The 14053-nt window shown below is 62.5% G+C and overlaps 1 protein-coding gene across 2 annotated transcripts in view; it reads left to right on the top strand.

The window, feature by feature from the left end:
- GMEB2 (glucocorticoid modulatory element binding protein 2) overlaps nt 1–13941 on the top strand; it is a 38126-nt gene extending 24185 nt beyond the window's left edge. Inside the window, exons 2-9 of one of the 2 annotated variants that reach the window (XM_082746476.1) lie at nt 1600–1792; nt 2298–2425; nt 6611–6714; nt 8888–9045; nt 9483–9554; nt 9804–9941; nt 10221–10343; nt 11196–13941. In XM_082746476.1, the coding sequence (XP_082602602.1) occupies nt 1717–1792; nt 2298–2425; nt 6611–6714; nt 8888–9045; nt 9483–9554; nt 9804–9941; nt 10221–10343; nt 11196–11854 (1458 nt within the window). In that variant the 5' untranslated portion in view covers nt 1600–1716 and the 3' untranslated portion in view covers nt 11855–13941. Of the gene's footprint in view, nt 1–1511; nt 1793–2297; nt 2426–6610; nt 6715–8887; nt 9046–9482; nt 9555–9803; nt 9942–10220; nt 10344–11195 lie in introns of those variants that run through there. The other variant, XM_082746477.1, reaches the window with a different exon arrangement.
- The last annotated feature ends 112 nt before the right edge of the window (nt 13942–14053 follow it).

Below are 14053 nucleotides of genomic sequence, written 5' to 3'. Positions count from 1 at the left end.
GCTGGCGGTCTTGAGGGAGCCGTTGTATTTCTCACGGTTCGTGCCCGTCCCAAACACGGGGGCTTCAGCAGGGTGTGGGGTCAGAGGTGATGACTTTCTTGGCCCCGCCGCCAGGCAAGCCCTAGCTTTCTCCGTGGTGGGGGACATGCCCGTGGACTCCATAACAGACTCAGCACTGGCATCACCCCATCCGGTGTTGGCGGGATCTCGCTCCTAGAAGGAGGCAGACTTTCCACGGACGACAGGTTTCCCATTCGGCCCTTCCTGTGCCGCGGAATCTGCTGGGAGTGGAGTCCCACGAGAGCACAGAGACCATGTGGTCAAGGTCCACGGAAGGTCACTCGTGGCGACAATATCACTTTGCCGGAGCCACAATCAGTGCTGGTGACCAGGCATCCGGCACCGCCACATGCGTTGACTCTGACCTTCACGGTAGTGTCTCGGGGACAGGACAGGCTCTGCCTCAGAAGATGCGGCTGTCTCTCAAGTGGGGAGGACCGGCGAGCCTTGTTTTTATTGTTTTTTTTTTTTTTTTTAAGGGAAATTTATGATCTCTTTTATTTCTGGGTTTTGTGTTATTTTTTGAGAGAGAGTGCCGCCCACATGCACAGGCCGGTGGGGGAGAGGGGTCTTCGAGTGGGCTCCCTGGTGAGCCTGGACCCGACACCGGGCTCGATCGCATGACCCCGAGATCATGACCTGCGCCGAAACCAAGAGTAGAGCATTCAATTGACTGAGCTGCCCGGGGCCCTATGTTTTGTTTTATTTAAGAAAGCCTTTCACCACTTTGAAACCATTAAATTTTTTTTTTTTCCTTCCTTTTAACATTTTTCTGGTTTAGTTTTTACGTTTACATTTGACTTATATACGTAATTTATTTTGATGGGAGGTTAGGCCATGGGTGATTTTTTTCCGCTTTCTATCATTTTATATTTTCTGGTAGTTTTATCAGAAACATGAGGTCATTATAATAGAAATAGGAAATTTTATATATTTTTTAAAATGTTTAAAGTTTTAGAGCACACGCAAGCAAGTGAGCAGGATGGGGAGAGGGACAGAGGGCGGGAGAGAATCCATGCGGGCTGCGCGCTCTGTGCAGAGCCGGACGCGGGGCTCGAGCTCCCCGTCCTGAGGTCATGACCTGAGCTGAAACCGAGTCAGAGGCTTCACTGACTGAGCCACCCAGGTGCCCCAGAATTAAAAATGAATTTATTAAAGAAAGAAGGGAGGGGGTGCTGGGGGGGCTCAGTCGGTGAAATGTCTGCCTTCGGCTCAGGTCATGATCTGCGGGTCCTGGGACGGAGCCCCCCATCGGGCTCCCTGCTCAGTGGGGGGCCTGCTTCTCCCTCTGCCCTCCGCCATGCTTGTATGTGTGTCCCCTTTCTCTCTCTCTCTCCCTCTCAAATAAGTCCTATCTTAAAGAAAGGAAAGAGGGAGATTTAAAGTTCCCATGTAGGTGTCACTGTTTGCACAAACGTGTCCTGCTGGCCGCATGTGTCAGGGGCCATGGGCCCTGGAGCCACTCAGGGAAATGCCTGCTGGGAGCAGCAGTGCAGTGACTGTCGCCGCAAGGTCCCTGACCTGCACAGCCACTGCTAGGACCGTGGGCTGCCTCGGGAGAGGGGGCGCGCCGGCACTCGGGTGCGCCCGGCCTGCTGTGTGAGCTGACGCCTCCTTCCCTCCCTCCCTCCCAGGGCCGAGCTGGCGGAGGACAGCATGGAGACCGAGAACGCTGCGGCGGCCGGCGCGGCCGCGTTCACGGCCTCCTCGCAGCTCAAGGAGGCCGTGTTAGGTAGGGAGCCCGCCTGCCCACTCCGTACCCCTGCAGGATGGTCTTCTAGGCCAGGAGAGGCCGCCTATGGGCTCGAGCCCCAGGGTCCTCCCGGGGGGGCCTGGCTGGAGTCTGCAGACGCAGCTCAGCCTCTTCCCGTGGTGGGGCCGAAGCTCCGTTGTGGTTAGACCATCAGGGAGGGCCTGTGGCTAACGGCCTCTGGACCCCTCACGATAGTAAGAGCAAACTTCTCTAGAATCCTTTCAAGTAAAGCGTGGTTCTTCCGTTGAACCCCTGTTTAATGTGGATTATGGTAGTTCCACTCTCCTAAAATTGATCTTTGGGGCTTTACCTGAGCCTCTAACCTGGGACTGATGAGCAGTGCCCCCGCCCTGTCTTAGTCCTTCTTGGGTCTCGGTTTCTGGTTTCTGGTTGGTGGCTGTTTGTGCTTTTGCAGAAAGTATCTTGGGAAGGTTGTAACTGGTTTTGTTTTTACCCTTCCCTGTCCCCCACGCCGTGTGAGAAGTGAAGGTGGCCGAGGAGGAGGAGCGTCTGGAGGCTGAAATCGTGTACCCCATTACCTGCGGGGACAGCAGAGCCAACCTGATCTGGAGGAAGTTTGTGTGCCCGGGTATCAACGTCAAGTGTGTTCAGGTGAGGCACCAGCTCGGGCACAGCCCGGACATGTGTGCCCGCTGCGGGGCAGGGGGGCCCTCATGGCCCGGCAACCTGGAGGTCCGCGGGGGGTGGGGGTGCGGACGCGGGGGTCGCATGTGCTTGGGAGAAGAGAGGAGGAAGGGGTGGGCCTTCCGGGACGGACAGGGTTGTTGCTGAGGCCCAGGGGAAGGGAAGGCTCAGGAGGTTCCAGTTCCTTGTTTCTGGAGTGGCGGCCGGGGGAGGGGCTGGGGGAGTAGCCCTGATCGTGCCGGGGGCAGCCACAGTGGTGGATTGAAGGAGGGGTGTGCTTTGGAAAGACTCATTGAGTAGCCATGAGTCAGGTGTACGGGAGAGGTGCTCCCTTTTCTGCCAAGGTAGATTAAGTACCCAGACTCACTCTGTGCTGAAAGTAGCCAGAAATGCTGGTGAAAATACTTTCCTAAAGCATTTTCTGGAAGCCTCCGCAAGGCCCGGCAGAAATGGTTGAAACAGACAAGCTGAGGGTCCGAGTAAAGGTGGGCTGTGGGGAGACCAGGCACCACCTGTAGCCTGCGGAGCCTTTGCCTGCCCCCGGCTTGCTCAGCCTTGCAGGGCTGGAGGCCAGAAGGTGCAGCCCAGGGCTTCCTGAGTGTGCTTGAGGGCAGGGGTTACCCCCTGGAATGCTTTTACTTGTAGAGGTCTGCCCCTCAGCGTCAGGGCAGACACTAAGAATGGGGTCCCAGCCCCACTCTGTCCCCCGGACACGGAGCCTGCTGTTGCCCATCTGGGCATCGAGGGATGGGGGACCCTTTGGAGGAGGACCCTTGTGGGAGCTGCACGGTCGGTTCTGGTTGTAGGCGGCTCCTGGCTGGCAGTTCCCCCAGGAACCTGACCAGAGCACACGTCCTTTTTGGAGGAACTCCTCTTCATCACAGATTCTGAGTGACGTCGGCACAGTTTCAAGGGAAAAGCAGCTCGTTGTAAAGGGAGCGCTGAACGCGGAGGGACAGCCCAGAGAGCACAGGCAGCACAGCACTCGCGGCGCCTCGGGCCTCGGGGTTTTGAGAGGGAATCTAACATCGTCATGTTTAGTTTATCTCAAGAAATAAGAGAGGGCTGACGCGAGAAAAGCATAAACATATTTAGGAAAACAAACTCGGAATGAAAAATAGAATTAAAGTAGAACCCTTAAGGGATAGGTTTTATAGCAGATCCGACCCAGCCGAGGAGGTAGTTCGTGAGCGGAAGGCAGACGTTAAAGCTGTCCAGAACACAGCCCGCAGGAAGGAAGAGGCGAGAGGCTCGGGAAGGGCGGATCCGTCAGTCGAGCTCTGGAAGGACAGAAGGATCCGAGGATGTTCGTAACGGGTAGAAGATCACCGTGCACGGTCAAGACGCCCCGCAAATCCCAGACCGAATGAGGAGAGGGACCGGCCTCATGTCAACAGCCGTGGGAGGCAGCTCGAAGGGCCGGCTCCGTCCGGGGCAGTTTGACACTGCGGCCATCGCCCGGAGTGTGGGTTACGACTCAAGTGAAGTCAGAGGCCACGGGGCTGTGTGTGCTGCCGTGTGGTCCGTGGCGTTCGCATCAAGAAGTAACGCTCCATGTTGGAATGCCAGCTAGCAGACGTGCAGGGTGAGGGGGCCTGGACTCCAGGACTGGCTGCTGAGAGCTGCTTGGGAGCGGGCTCGGTGCCTGTCCTGCGTGGCGCTCATGGAGAGGGGAGCACTCTGGATGGGGAGCCGGGCAGGTGGCCCCTAACCAGGTGATGACATGAGCGTCAGGACAGGCCTCCGTCGTGGGCTCCTGATCAAATGGGCGGGAAATCCGTGCATTCCTGCCAGAAAGGCATAGCCTGACTCTTGTCCCGAGGAGACGCGAGAGACAGTCAATAAGACATTCACTTGCGTGCTTCAGAAGTGTCAGGGTCAGGGAGACGAGGGTGGACTGTTCAGGGAGCAGGTGGGCTGCGCTGTCTGGGCTGGGTCCTACCTGGAGTCCGGTTGCCACGGAGGCTGTTACTGGGCCATTGAGCAGCGCTGCCTGTCGCCTCTTGAGCGACAGCACACGTCAGGGCCGATTCCTGCTCTCGAGAGTGGTGCTTGTGTGGCAGAGCCTTGCCCTCAGGAAACGGACCGCGGGGGCGGAGGACAGGGCCTGAGTCCTCCTGTGCGGAGCAGTCGGCAGGGAAGCAGGGGGAAGGGGCCCCGGGCGAGCAGCTCCTGGGACGGGCACAGGCTGATTCTTTGTGCTAGTCTTCCACTCATTCTGCAAGTTCAAAATAATCGCAAATTAAGGGTGAGAAACAGAAGCAGGTTTACCGCAGACGGTGTCCTAACGGAACCGCACAGCGAGAGGCCGAGAAGGCCTCGTGGGGCTGAGAGCAGACAAGTCCTCAGGAACAGGGGTCCCGCCGGTGACGGGGTTCCTGAAAATGAGAGGGCGAAGGAGTGGGGTCCTGGGCTGAGAGAGAGGCCTGCGCGCAGTAAAGCCCTCTTTCCAATCTAGGGGGCGTGCGGACATTTCAGACAAAACTGCATTGGCCATGAGCAAGTCCTCCCTGAAGGGCATTTGGGAAGAAGTGTGTTTCAGGCAGAAGGAAAGTGATCCCACATGGGAGTTTTTTGTTGTTTTTTTAAAGATCTTATTTATTTATTTGATGGAGCGAGAGAGATCACAAGTGGGCAGAGAGGCAGGCAGAGAGAGGAGGAAGCAGCCTCCCCGCCGAGCAGAGAGGCCCGATGCGGGGCTCGATCCCAGGACCCTGAGATCATGACCTGAGCCAAAGGCAGAGGCTTAACCCAGTGAGCCCCCCAGTTGCCCCCGGATGGGAGTTTTTAGGTCTAGGAGGTGTGCAGGTGTCCAGGAAGTGGAAACGTGGGGGTGAGCCCCACAGCTTTGACAACACGTCTTAGGAAGACTCCTAGCCAGGTAAAACCTGTGGCCCCCGGCTGTGGGGTCACGTAGCCCCGGACTCCCGACAGCCCAGGTAGGCCACAGCACCCAGCCTGAGAAGGGAGTGGGGCGTGCCAACTACTAAGAAAACTCGAACTTGAGTGGCGGCCAGCCCAGACAGCGGCAGGAAGTGTAGACAGGACAGTGGAGTGAAGCGGGGCGCGCGGAGGGATGGATCCGTGCGTGTAGCTGGGGTGGAGGGACCGCAGCCCCGACGGCGTTACGGGGTGGGGGAGAGGGGATGTCATGCCTTGGAGAGGGGCAGAGACAGTGTCCTGTCTGGTGGAGTGGGGGCGGGGGTGTATGGCAGCGGGCAGATAGGTGCTCTGACTCGGCGGCCTGGGCTCACAGCCCCTTTCCCTGGCCAGCTAGACGAGGGGTCTAGAGGCTTCCCGGACTCCGTGAGAGCGTGTGTGGGTGCTCAGGGCGTCAGGGAAAGGACTCCCATCAGCTGCTCGCACGGGCAGTGACTGGGTCTGCTGGAGATCTGAGGACCTGGCGCTCTGGGCTCCCTGGCAAGCTGTGCTGGAGGACCCCAGCTGGACCTGAGCCCAGCCGGCGGGGGCCCCGGGGGAGGCACCTCTCTCTCCTGCCTGCTTGTTTCCTAAGGAAATACAGTTTCATTTTGATTCTTCAGTTCCAGTAATTACTTGTTTAACACAACTGGAGAGGATATTTTAGCTTCTCGGGCCATCTGAGCTCCAACACTGGGGGAAACCGGCCCCAAGCCCTGACACTGAGACAGATAAGTGTGCATTGGTGCCCGAGATGCGTGCTGTGAGGGGTGTCGGCAGGGTGGGGTGAAGGGCTTGAGTCACCGCTCAGCCTGCACGCGGTCTTGTGTTGTTGTGACGTCATGTGTGTATGACGAGCAGAGTAAGTCATGCGGCAGTGGGTTTGTTGAGTCGTATCTGGAGGGAGCGAGAGCCTGCCTTTCACAGCAGTGTGGTCGCCTCCGCTCCCCCTGGCTCGGGGCACCATCTCTGTCTCTGGGCTCCTTCCCTGGGTGTGGGGGCAGTGCAGGCCACAGACTGCCGGCAGCTGGAAGCCAGCCCTGGGGCACAGCGGCCATGGCTTGTGTTACGTGAATTACTCTCTTCCTCCTTGACGATGCTGCTGGTCGGACCGGTCCGCAGCTGTCGGCTGCCCCACACCCCTCTCACTGGCTGGGCTCTGGCCAGCGGTCAGGCAAGAGAGGGGAGTCCCGGGGGGTCACAGGGGCCGTCCCGCTCTGTTTCCCTCCACAGTATGACGAGCACGTGATCAGCCCGAAGGAGTTTGTGCACCTGGCCGGCAAGTCCACCCTGAAGGACTGGAAGAGGGCCATCCGCATGAACGGGATCATGCTTAGGTGGGTGTTGGCGCGCGGCCGGCGCCCGCGGGGATCATGCTTAGGTGGGTGTTGGCGCGCGGCCGGCGCCCGCGGGGATCATGCTTAGGTGGGGGCCGCACCGGGCATCTTTCCGTTTGCTTTTGAGTTTCTAAGATGAGGCCCATCCTAGACCAAAGTGCCGACAATGCTCGGGACGGCTCCCGCTCACAGCCCTGCTGGCCGTGGCCTTGTCAGGTGGGCTGGCCTTGGAGGCCCTCGCTCCGCCTCCCTGTGCATCTCTGTGTTGGAGAGAGTGCTCCCGCGCCTCCCGCTGCAGCCGCCGAACCCCGGAGTGCATGGGCACGAGGTCTTGAACCTGCAGTACGTGTCCGTCTGGCCACCTGTCCCTTTCTGGCATGGCCTGTGCGCCTGGTGACGGTCCCGTCCAGACCACGCCTGTGTCCAGTGGCCGCACCTCCATCTCCTGGGCCTGCTCTCAGGCGGGTGGGTTTGCAGAGGGTCTAGTCCGGTCCCTGACGCTCTCGGCCGTGCTACCAGCGGATGCTGGGCCGGCGCCCCGTCTCTGGCGGTCGGTGGCGGTCTGCTCTCGGTGCAGTGGCCCCTTGCTCCGCACAGACCTCCTTTTCCCTTTGAGAGTCATCGGGAATTTGTAGGAAGGTCTGGGCTGGCTCCCAGCTCCTTCACAGACATCAGATCCCGGAAGAGAGTTGATCGGGGTTTGTGCCTCAGTCTCTCCGATGGCTGTGCCAGCGTCCCAAGGGGCCTCCACTCATTTGCGTGGGCCAGTTCTCAGGCCGGCGTGAAGGCCAGTGTCCGCTCTGCTGGCTTCCCTATGTGTGGGACCTGTCCCGATGGCCTTCTGCCCCTTTTCCCATCACCTGTGAAACAAGTGGTGATGCCCCTTCTGAGAAGACGGAGGACGTCGATGCTGATCTTCATGTGGTGAGAGCTCACCCCGCTCCGATGAGGCCGGGGCACCTCTCTCTGGCATCCAGGGCTCGCTCCACGGCCCTCACTGCACGCCAGTGCAGAGGGCTGTGTCTGTGACGGGGTCTGGCGTGACGGGACTGGGTCACTTTGCTGCTGAAGGGGGGGCTCTCCTTTGTCCTCCATGTGCTTATTCCCGGGAAAAGCAGCTCTGTGCTGTCCTTGGGTGTGGGTTTGCTGCCAGGGGAGCCTTTGTGGGCCTTGGTGACACTGTCCCTGTGAAGCACGGTGTGGGGTGGCACGGGCGGACGCCCCAGCCGGCCTGTTAAACCTGCGCTCCTGGAGCGTGCCTGCTGCTTGGCGTCCTGCGGTCGGCCCTGTGCTCCCTCGTGCAGGGCTCAGGGCTCCTCTCTCGGCCCCACCCATGAGGTGGGCCCCCCCGCTCTCTGGAAGGGGTCTTGGTGGCCTAGCTGTGAGAAGGCCACAGGCCGTTTCCTTGGACGAGCACTGTGGGGGAGGGGCACCGTGGGTCTGCAGTGCGCCCCGCTGTGCAGAGGCCCCGCAACATGGAGGCCACGGGTGGAGGGGCTGAGTTGACATGTCCAGACATAAAGCCGGGCCCTCCAGAGGGGCCTTAGTGAAGGGCCTCCCTGGGAAGCCTGTCCCCAGCGGGCGGAGGATGTCCTGTGCCCTCCTGGGAGAGCAGAGAATGGGGTGCAGAGCGAGAAGCCAGCACCGAGGGCCCGGCTGCTCCAGGAGGGTTTTCTGTCTCCCTCGGCCTCACAGTCAGTGTGTGAGGGGGGGCATCCTCAGCACTCCTGGTAGCCATGGGCCCGCTCCCCAGGGCCAGCCGGCGGCAGAATGTCCCGGAGGCGTGCGTGACCGTGACCAATGTCTCTGGGATGACTGGCTGCCAGGACCTTCATCTCTCCTGGGCGCCGGTCACTGCGGTCCCAGTCCTCACAGACTTCCTGCTTGTGCTGCCAGCAGGAAGTCTGCTTCCTGGCCCTCACTGGCCCAGAGCGCTGGCTGGGGTCGTCGGAGAGGCCCGTCTGCAGCCTCCGTGGCGCCCACCTCCCGCCCGGTGGTAGCCACTCTGCAGCCACTGCCTGTCCTGGGACCTGCCCCCAGGCCAGCCCCTCCCTTGTCAGCAGGACCTGAGGACACGAGAGTGGGGTGTTGGGAGGGAAGCAAGCACCCCGGGCACCAGCGGTGCCCACCGGTGCCTGGATGTGTTCTCCGTCTCGGGTCTTGTTTGCCACAGGAAGATCATGGACTCCGGGGAGCTGGACTTCTACCAGCACGACAAGGTCTGCTCCAACACCTGCCGCAGCACCAAGATCGATCTCTCGGGTGCCCGTGTGTCCCTGAGCAGCCCCACCTCTGCCGAGTACATTCCACTCACTCCCGCCACGGCTGACGGTACGTGCGGCTCTGAGCCTCCACCCCGGCCGGCTTGCCCGGGTCCCGCTCCGCCTGCGGCCACAGAGGCGCACGGCCCGGCCTCCGCGCCGGCGCGGCCGCCTCCTTCCTCGCTGAGGGAGCCTGGCCCGATGGCCGTCTGTGTCCACCACGCGCTGGGGAGCCCGTAAATGCCGCGAGAGGAGCGTGATGTTGGGGTTGTTGAGCTGGCAGTGGGGTCGTGGAGACGCAGTTCTTTCTCCTGTGTGTGTGTTTGAAGACGTCTGTGATTAAGTCTAAGAGCAGATGCGCCGCAGAAGCAAGTACATCCTTTGGTTGCGCCGGCGCCCGTGTTTGTGGGCCTTGCAGAAGTTGGTGCAGAGCTCGAGTGTGGACAGTGGGTCGGGAGGGTCGCTCGCTGGCTGTCGAGGCTCACGGTGGCCGTGTCTGGGTTGCAGTGAACGGGTCTCCCGCTACCATCACCATAGAGACCTGTGAGGATCCCAGTGACTGGACCACGGCCATCGGAGGTACAGGTTCTTCTGAGTGGGCTCCTTGGGGGTGGGGAGGCGGGGGATGTGCTGGGCGGGCCCGAGGGGCCTCCTGGACGAAATGCCAGTGCAGAGGGGGGAGCTGTGCCCGGGCCCCCATCTGGACCTGTGTGCGCTGGACCCTGGGCCCCCGGCAGCCCTCTGCCCCTGCCCCTGCCTGTGGCAAGAAGCCCGCCGCGCCTGCTCTGTGGGTTCTTCCTGCTCGCTGAGCCTCTCCGTCCCCCACAGACGACACCTTCTCCTTCTGGCGAGGGCTCAAGGACGCGGGTCTGCTGGACGAGGTCATACAGGAGTTCCACCAGGAGCTGATGGAGACCATGAAAGGCCTGCAGCAGCGGGTCCAGGACCCCCCCCTACAGCTCCGAGGTGAGGGGCTCAGCGTCTTTCTGGCATCGGTGGGCACCACCCACCGGGCTCCCTCCTGCTCTGGGCAGGGGCAGGGGTGCTGGGGTGCTCTGTCCCGCCCTGCTGCACCCCTGGGATGAAGCCGAGTCGTAGGCGCAGGACCCAGCTGTGCCGTGGCTGAGCAGCGGGTGGCAGGAGAGGGCCGCGCGGGGGCCACATGCCTCCCAGGCTCTGGCCGCGTGTCCAGGGGAGCTTCTCTGCTGGGGGAGCCCGTTCTCAGTGTGTGCTCACCCCTTTAAGATGCGGTCCTCCTCAACAACATCGTGCAGAACTTCGGCCTGCTGGACCTGGTGAAGAAGGTGCTGGCGAGTCACAAGTGCCAGATGGACCGCTCGCGGGAGCAGTACGCCCGCGACCTGGCAGGTGCGTTGGGGCGGGGCCTGCCCGTGGGCTGCGCACCCACACGGCCGTCCCTGCTCGCAGCCCGGTGGGACAGCTGCTCCGAGGGAGCCCTGGGGGCAGAGTCTGGACTCGGGGAGGGCCAGGGGAGCTCAGCACTGTCACACAGGGAAGCAGGGAAGCTGTGACATGGGGCCTGCGTGTGGCACCACCCCGGCCGCTGTGTGCAGGAGAAAAGTGGGAGAGAGGACCAGGAGCCAGCGTGGCTCCCACGATTCCCTTTTCTCTCCGGGCGCCCCTCGGCATCGGGAGGCGCTGGGCCTGTGCAGCCGGCGCCTGCGTGTGTGGGTTCTCCGTCCCTTTTATCTCCGCGCGTCGGCACCGCACTCGCCCGCGGAGGTTAGGAGGAGTGGAAAGTAGGAATGGGGAAGGTCATTCCTCTCGCTTGGCGGCGTGGAGGCCACCTTTGAGATGGCATTTCTGCTTCCTCGGAGGGGTGGTCCCCACAGGCCCTCAGACAGTATCCCTGTGGGAGACAGGGTGGCATGGGGACAAAGCATCAGTGCACTGTCAGCACAGGCCCTGTCGGGGGTGTGTGGTCTGATGTCCCCTCCTCGGGTCCGCACTGGGACTTGGCGCCCCCCCATCACCCTCATTCCCGCAATGATGCTCTGCCCCCTGCCTCCGTCCCTGCATCTGAGCCCTGGCCCCTGCGGTGAACTCTGCCTCCCTTGGTCCCCTCAGTGACCTTTGCCCCCATCCCTGCGGAGATCTCTGTCCCACCCCCGGTCCCTGCGGAGACCTTTGCCCCCCCCCCGTCCCTGTGGTGACCTCTGCCCCCCGCTCCCCGCGCTGACCGCTGCCCGTGTCCCGCAGCCCTGGAGCAGCAGTGTGACGAACACCGTCGCCGGGCCAAGGAGCTCAAGCACAAGTCCCAGCACCTCAGTAACGTGCTCATGACGCTGACCCCCGTGTCCCTGCCGCCCCCCACGAAGCGGCCCCGGCTGGCTCGGGCCACATCCGGGCCGGCGGCCGTCGCCTCACAGGTGCTCAGTCAGTCTGCCCAGATCGCCCTCAGCCCCGGCGTGCCCGTGTCCCAGCTGACCGGCGTGCCGCTCGGCAAAGTGGTGTCTGCGCTGCCCTCCCCTGTGCTGGGCAAGGCACCCCCCCAGGCTGCTCCTGCCAGCTCCCCCGCCTCACCGCTGCTTGGGGGGTACACAGTGCTGGCCTCGCCGGGCGCCGCCTTCCCCGGCGCGGTGGAGATCCACCCGGACGCATCGAGTCTCACGGTCTTGAGCACGGCCGCCATGCAGGACGGCAGCACCGTGGTCAAGGTGGTGAGCCCCCTGCAGCTGCTCACCTTGCCGGGCCTGGGCCCCGCCCTGCAGAACGTGGCCCAGGTGTCACCCGGGGGCAGCACCATTGTGACCGTGCCCACGGGGGCCGTCGAGAGCGCCGTGGCCGCCTCGGGGCCCGAGGAGCATACGGCCACCATCGAGGTGGCCGCCATGGCGGAGGGCCCCGAGCACAAGTAGACACTGGTGGAAGGCGAGGCCCCTCGGGGGCACAGGGCCGGCCGCCTCTCCTCAGGCCGTGGCCGGGCAGGAGCGCGGCCCCGGCACCCCGCGGGTGACGTGGGGCTGAACCAAAGAGAGGAAACACCGAAACCGAAGAGGAGTAAAAGGGACCGTGGACGACAGACCTGTGCGGCCGGCCTCGCTCTCGGACCTCCGCCCCCTTCTTTCTTAGGAAATACATTTTTCCATCTGTTGCTTATTGACACTGTCTACACGTTGGGCCTGATCAGGAGCCAGGTAGAGAGACGAGGAGGCAGAGCCGGGGAGCGGGGCAAAGACCCCGCGGTGCAAGGGGCCTCTCGGGGGCCTGAGCCGGCTGGGGGAGGGGGTGTCACTAACACATGTCTTGGGAACTGTCCCCAAGTGTGGAAACCCACGGATCCTATGGATTTGGCTTCTTCCCACAGTTTTCTGTAGGTTTAGTGTGGCCCGGCACCCTGTCCTCCTGTCTCCAAACAGGCCTCGGTGCTGGGCTGCGGTTCCTGGGCACCCGGGAGGGTTGGAGGGAATCCCCCTGGCACCCACCTGAGCAGGGGGCCATGGGGCCCCAGCAGCAGGGTTTGCTGTCTGCCCACCTCCCCTCCACCCGGCAGGGGCTTGAGGGGCTCACCCGGGGCTGTTGCACAAGCACTGGGGGTGTTTCTAAGTGAATTGTTTTGTAGGCTTCTAGGAAGAGGCAGATTTGTAGCCTTTTCAGCCCAAGCAATGCTGAGTGCCTGGCTCCCTGAATTCGCTCTGGGTTCCAGCGTGCTTTCCAGAAGCAGCTGTTGGGACGGCCCATGGGGCTGTGTGTGCTGTTGGTTCCCGCTGCTCCAGCCGTGAGCGCGGGGCACCAGCAGGCCGCCTGGGGAGTGTGACTGTGCGTGTGCCCCTGGGGCTTTGGCCCCAGGGGCTGGGGGTGTGGACAGAACCAGACAGGAACTGAGGATGATGGCCTGGGCCAAGGGTGCTCCTGCCCACCCCCCCCAGGGGGCTTGCGACTCCTGTGCTCAGCCTGTCGATGGGCCACCATGACAGCCTTAGTGCCCCCTGCATCTGGCCCCAGCCTGGAGGTGGAGATGCACCTGCTGGCCGATGCTGCAGCCTGGGGCCTTCATCTGCGCCTGCGCCAGGGCCAGTCGTGGTGGGGGTGAGGAGGCTCACTGGTAGGGCCATGTGTGGGCCATCGGCAGGTGTGATTTTGTACGCAGGAGGGAGAGTGGGCAAGGGTCCCCTGAAGGCCTGGGGCCGTCGCCGGCAGGGCCCCAAGGCCCGTCTGAGCCCTTGAGAGGCAGGTCCCCCTTAGACCTGCCGGCTCCGTTGCCTGCTGAACACCCTTTTGGGGGAGGGGCGGGGGCTCCGAGGACAAGCTGCCGCCCCACTGTGCTTTGAAGGGAACTGGGCTCTGTGTGTCCTTCCATCCCTCAGGTGCCCCAAACCTACCGGAGCGGGCCTCGCCCCCCAAGTCAAGCCACTGAGGTGGTCTTTTTCTGTTCGCTTTCCGTTGCCTACTTGTTTGCCGTTGTCACGGGTCAGCCGGTTTCAGCATGACGTTTACTTGCTGGCGTGTGTCCTCCACCTCACGGAGTCCCGATGCTGTTGGGCCTGCAACCCCCGGGGCCCCGCCTGGCCTGGCCTGTCCGTCTGCACCAGCTCAGACCGTAGGAGAAACCACGTGGTCTTGGGCGTTGTTGCGGCCCTCAGACCGCAGGGGTGTGCGGGGGGAGGTGCGCCTCAGGGCCATAGACGCAGAAGCCACAGCTTCCGACGCCACAAGGGCAGCCCCTCCCTCCTTCCGCCCCGGCTGGGGCACACACCTGTGCCTGGAGGGGCCCTGAGCGGGGGAGGGTCCCTGGAGTTCTGTCCCTGCTGCTCCCCCCTTGCCGGGCGCCTCAGGGCGGGACCACAAGCGGCTTCTGGGGAGCAGGACTGGATTGGGTTTTTCTCAGTGCCAGGCGCCGGCTCAGGGGCAGCCTGGGGAGGGGAAGCATCCGGGTTCTACTTTGTATGTTGTTTTGCAAGTATCTGCTTGGTACTTTGATTTACAGTAAAAACATTTTTCATAACGTGTCTGAGTCGTGTGATGAAAGCCTGTGGAGGGGCCACGCTCCTGTGGGGCTGTGCCCTGCCGCCGCCTGCTCTGAGTGGTCAGGGCCCCGAAGCCCATCCTCTGTCCCT

This window comes from Mustela nivalis (genome assembly GCF_964662115.1).
Source record: "Mustela nivalis genome assembly, chromosome: 8".
Taxonomy (NCBI): domain Eukaryota; kingdom Metazoa; phylum Chordata; class Mammalia; order Carnivora; family Mustelidae; genus Mustela; species Mustela nivalis.
The sequence above is the reverse complement of the archived record's forward strand: the minus strand, read 5'-3'. Positions and strand labels throughout refer to the sequence as shown.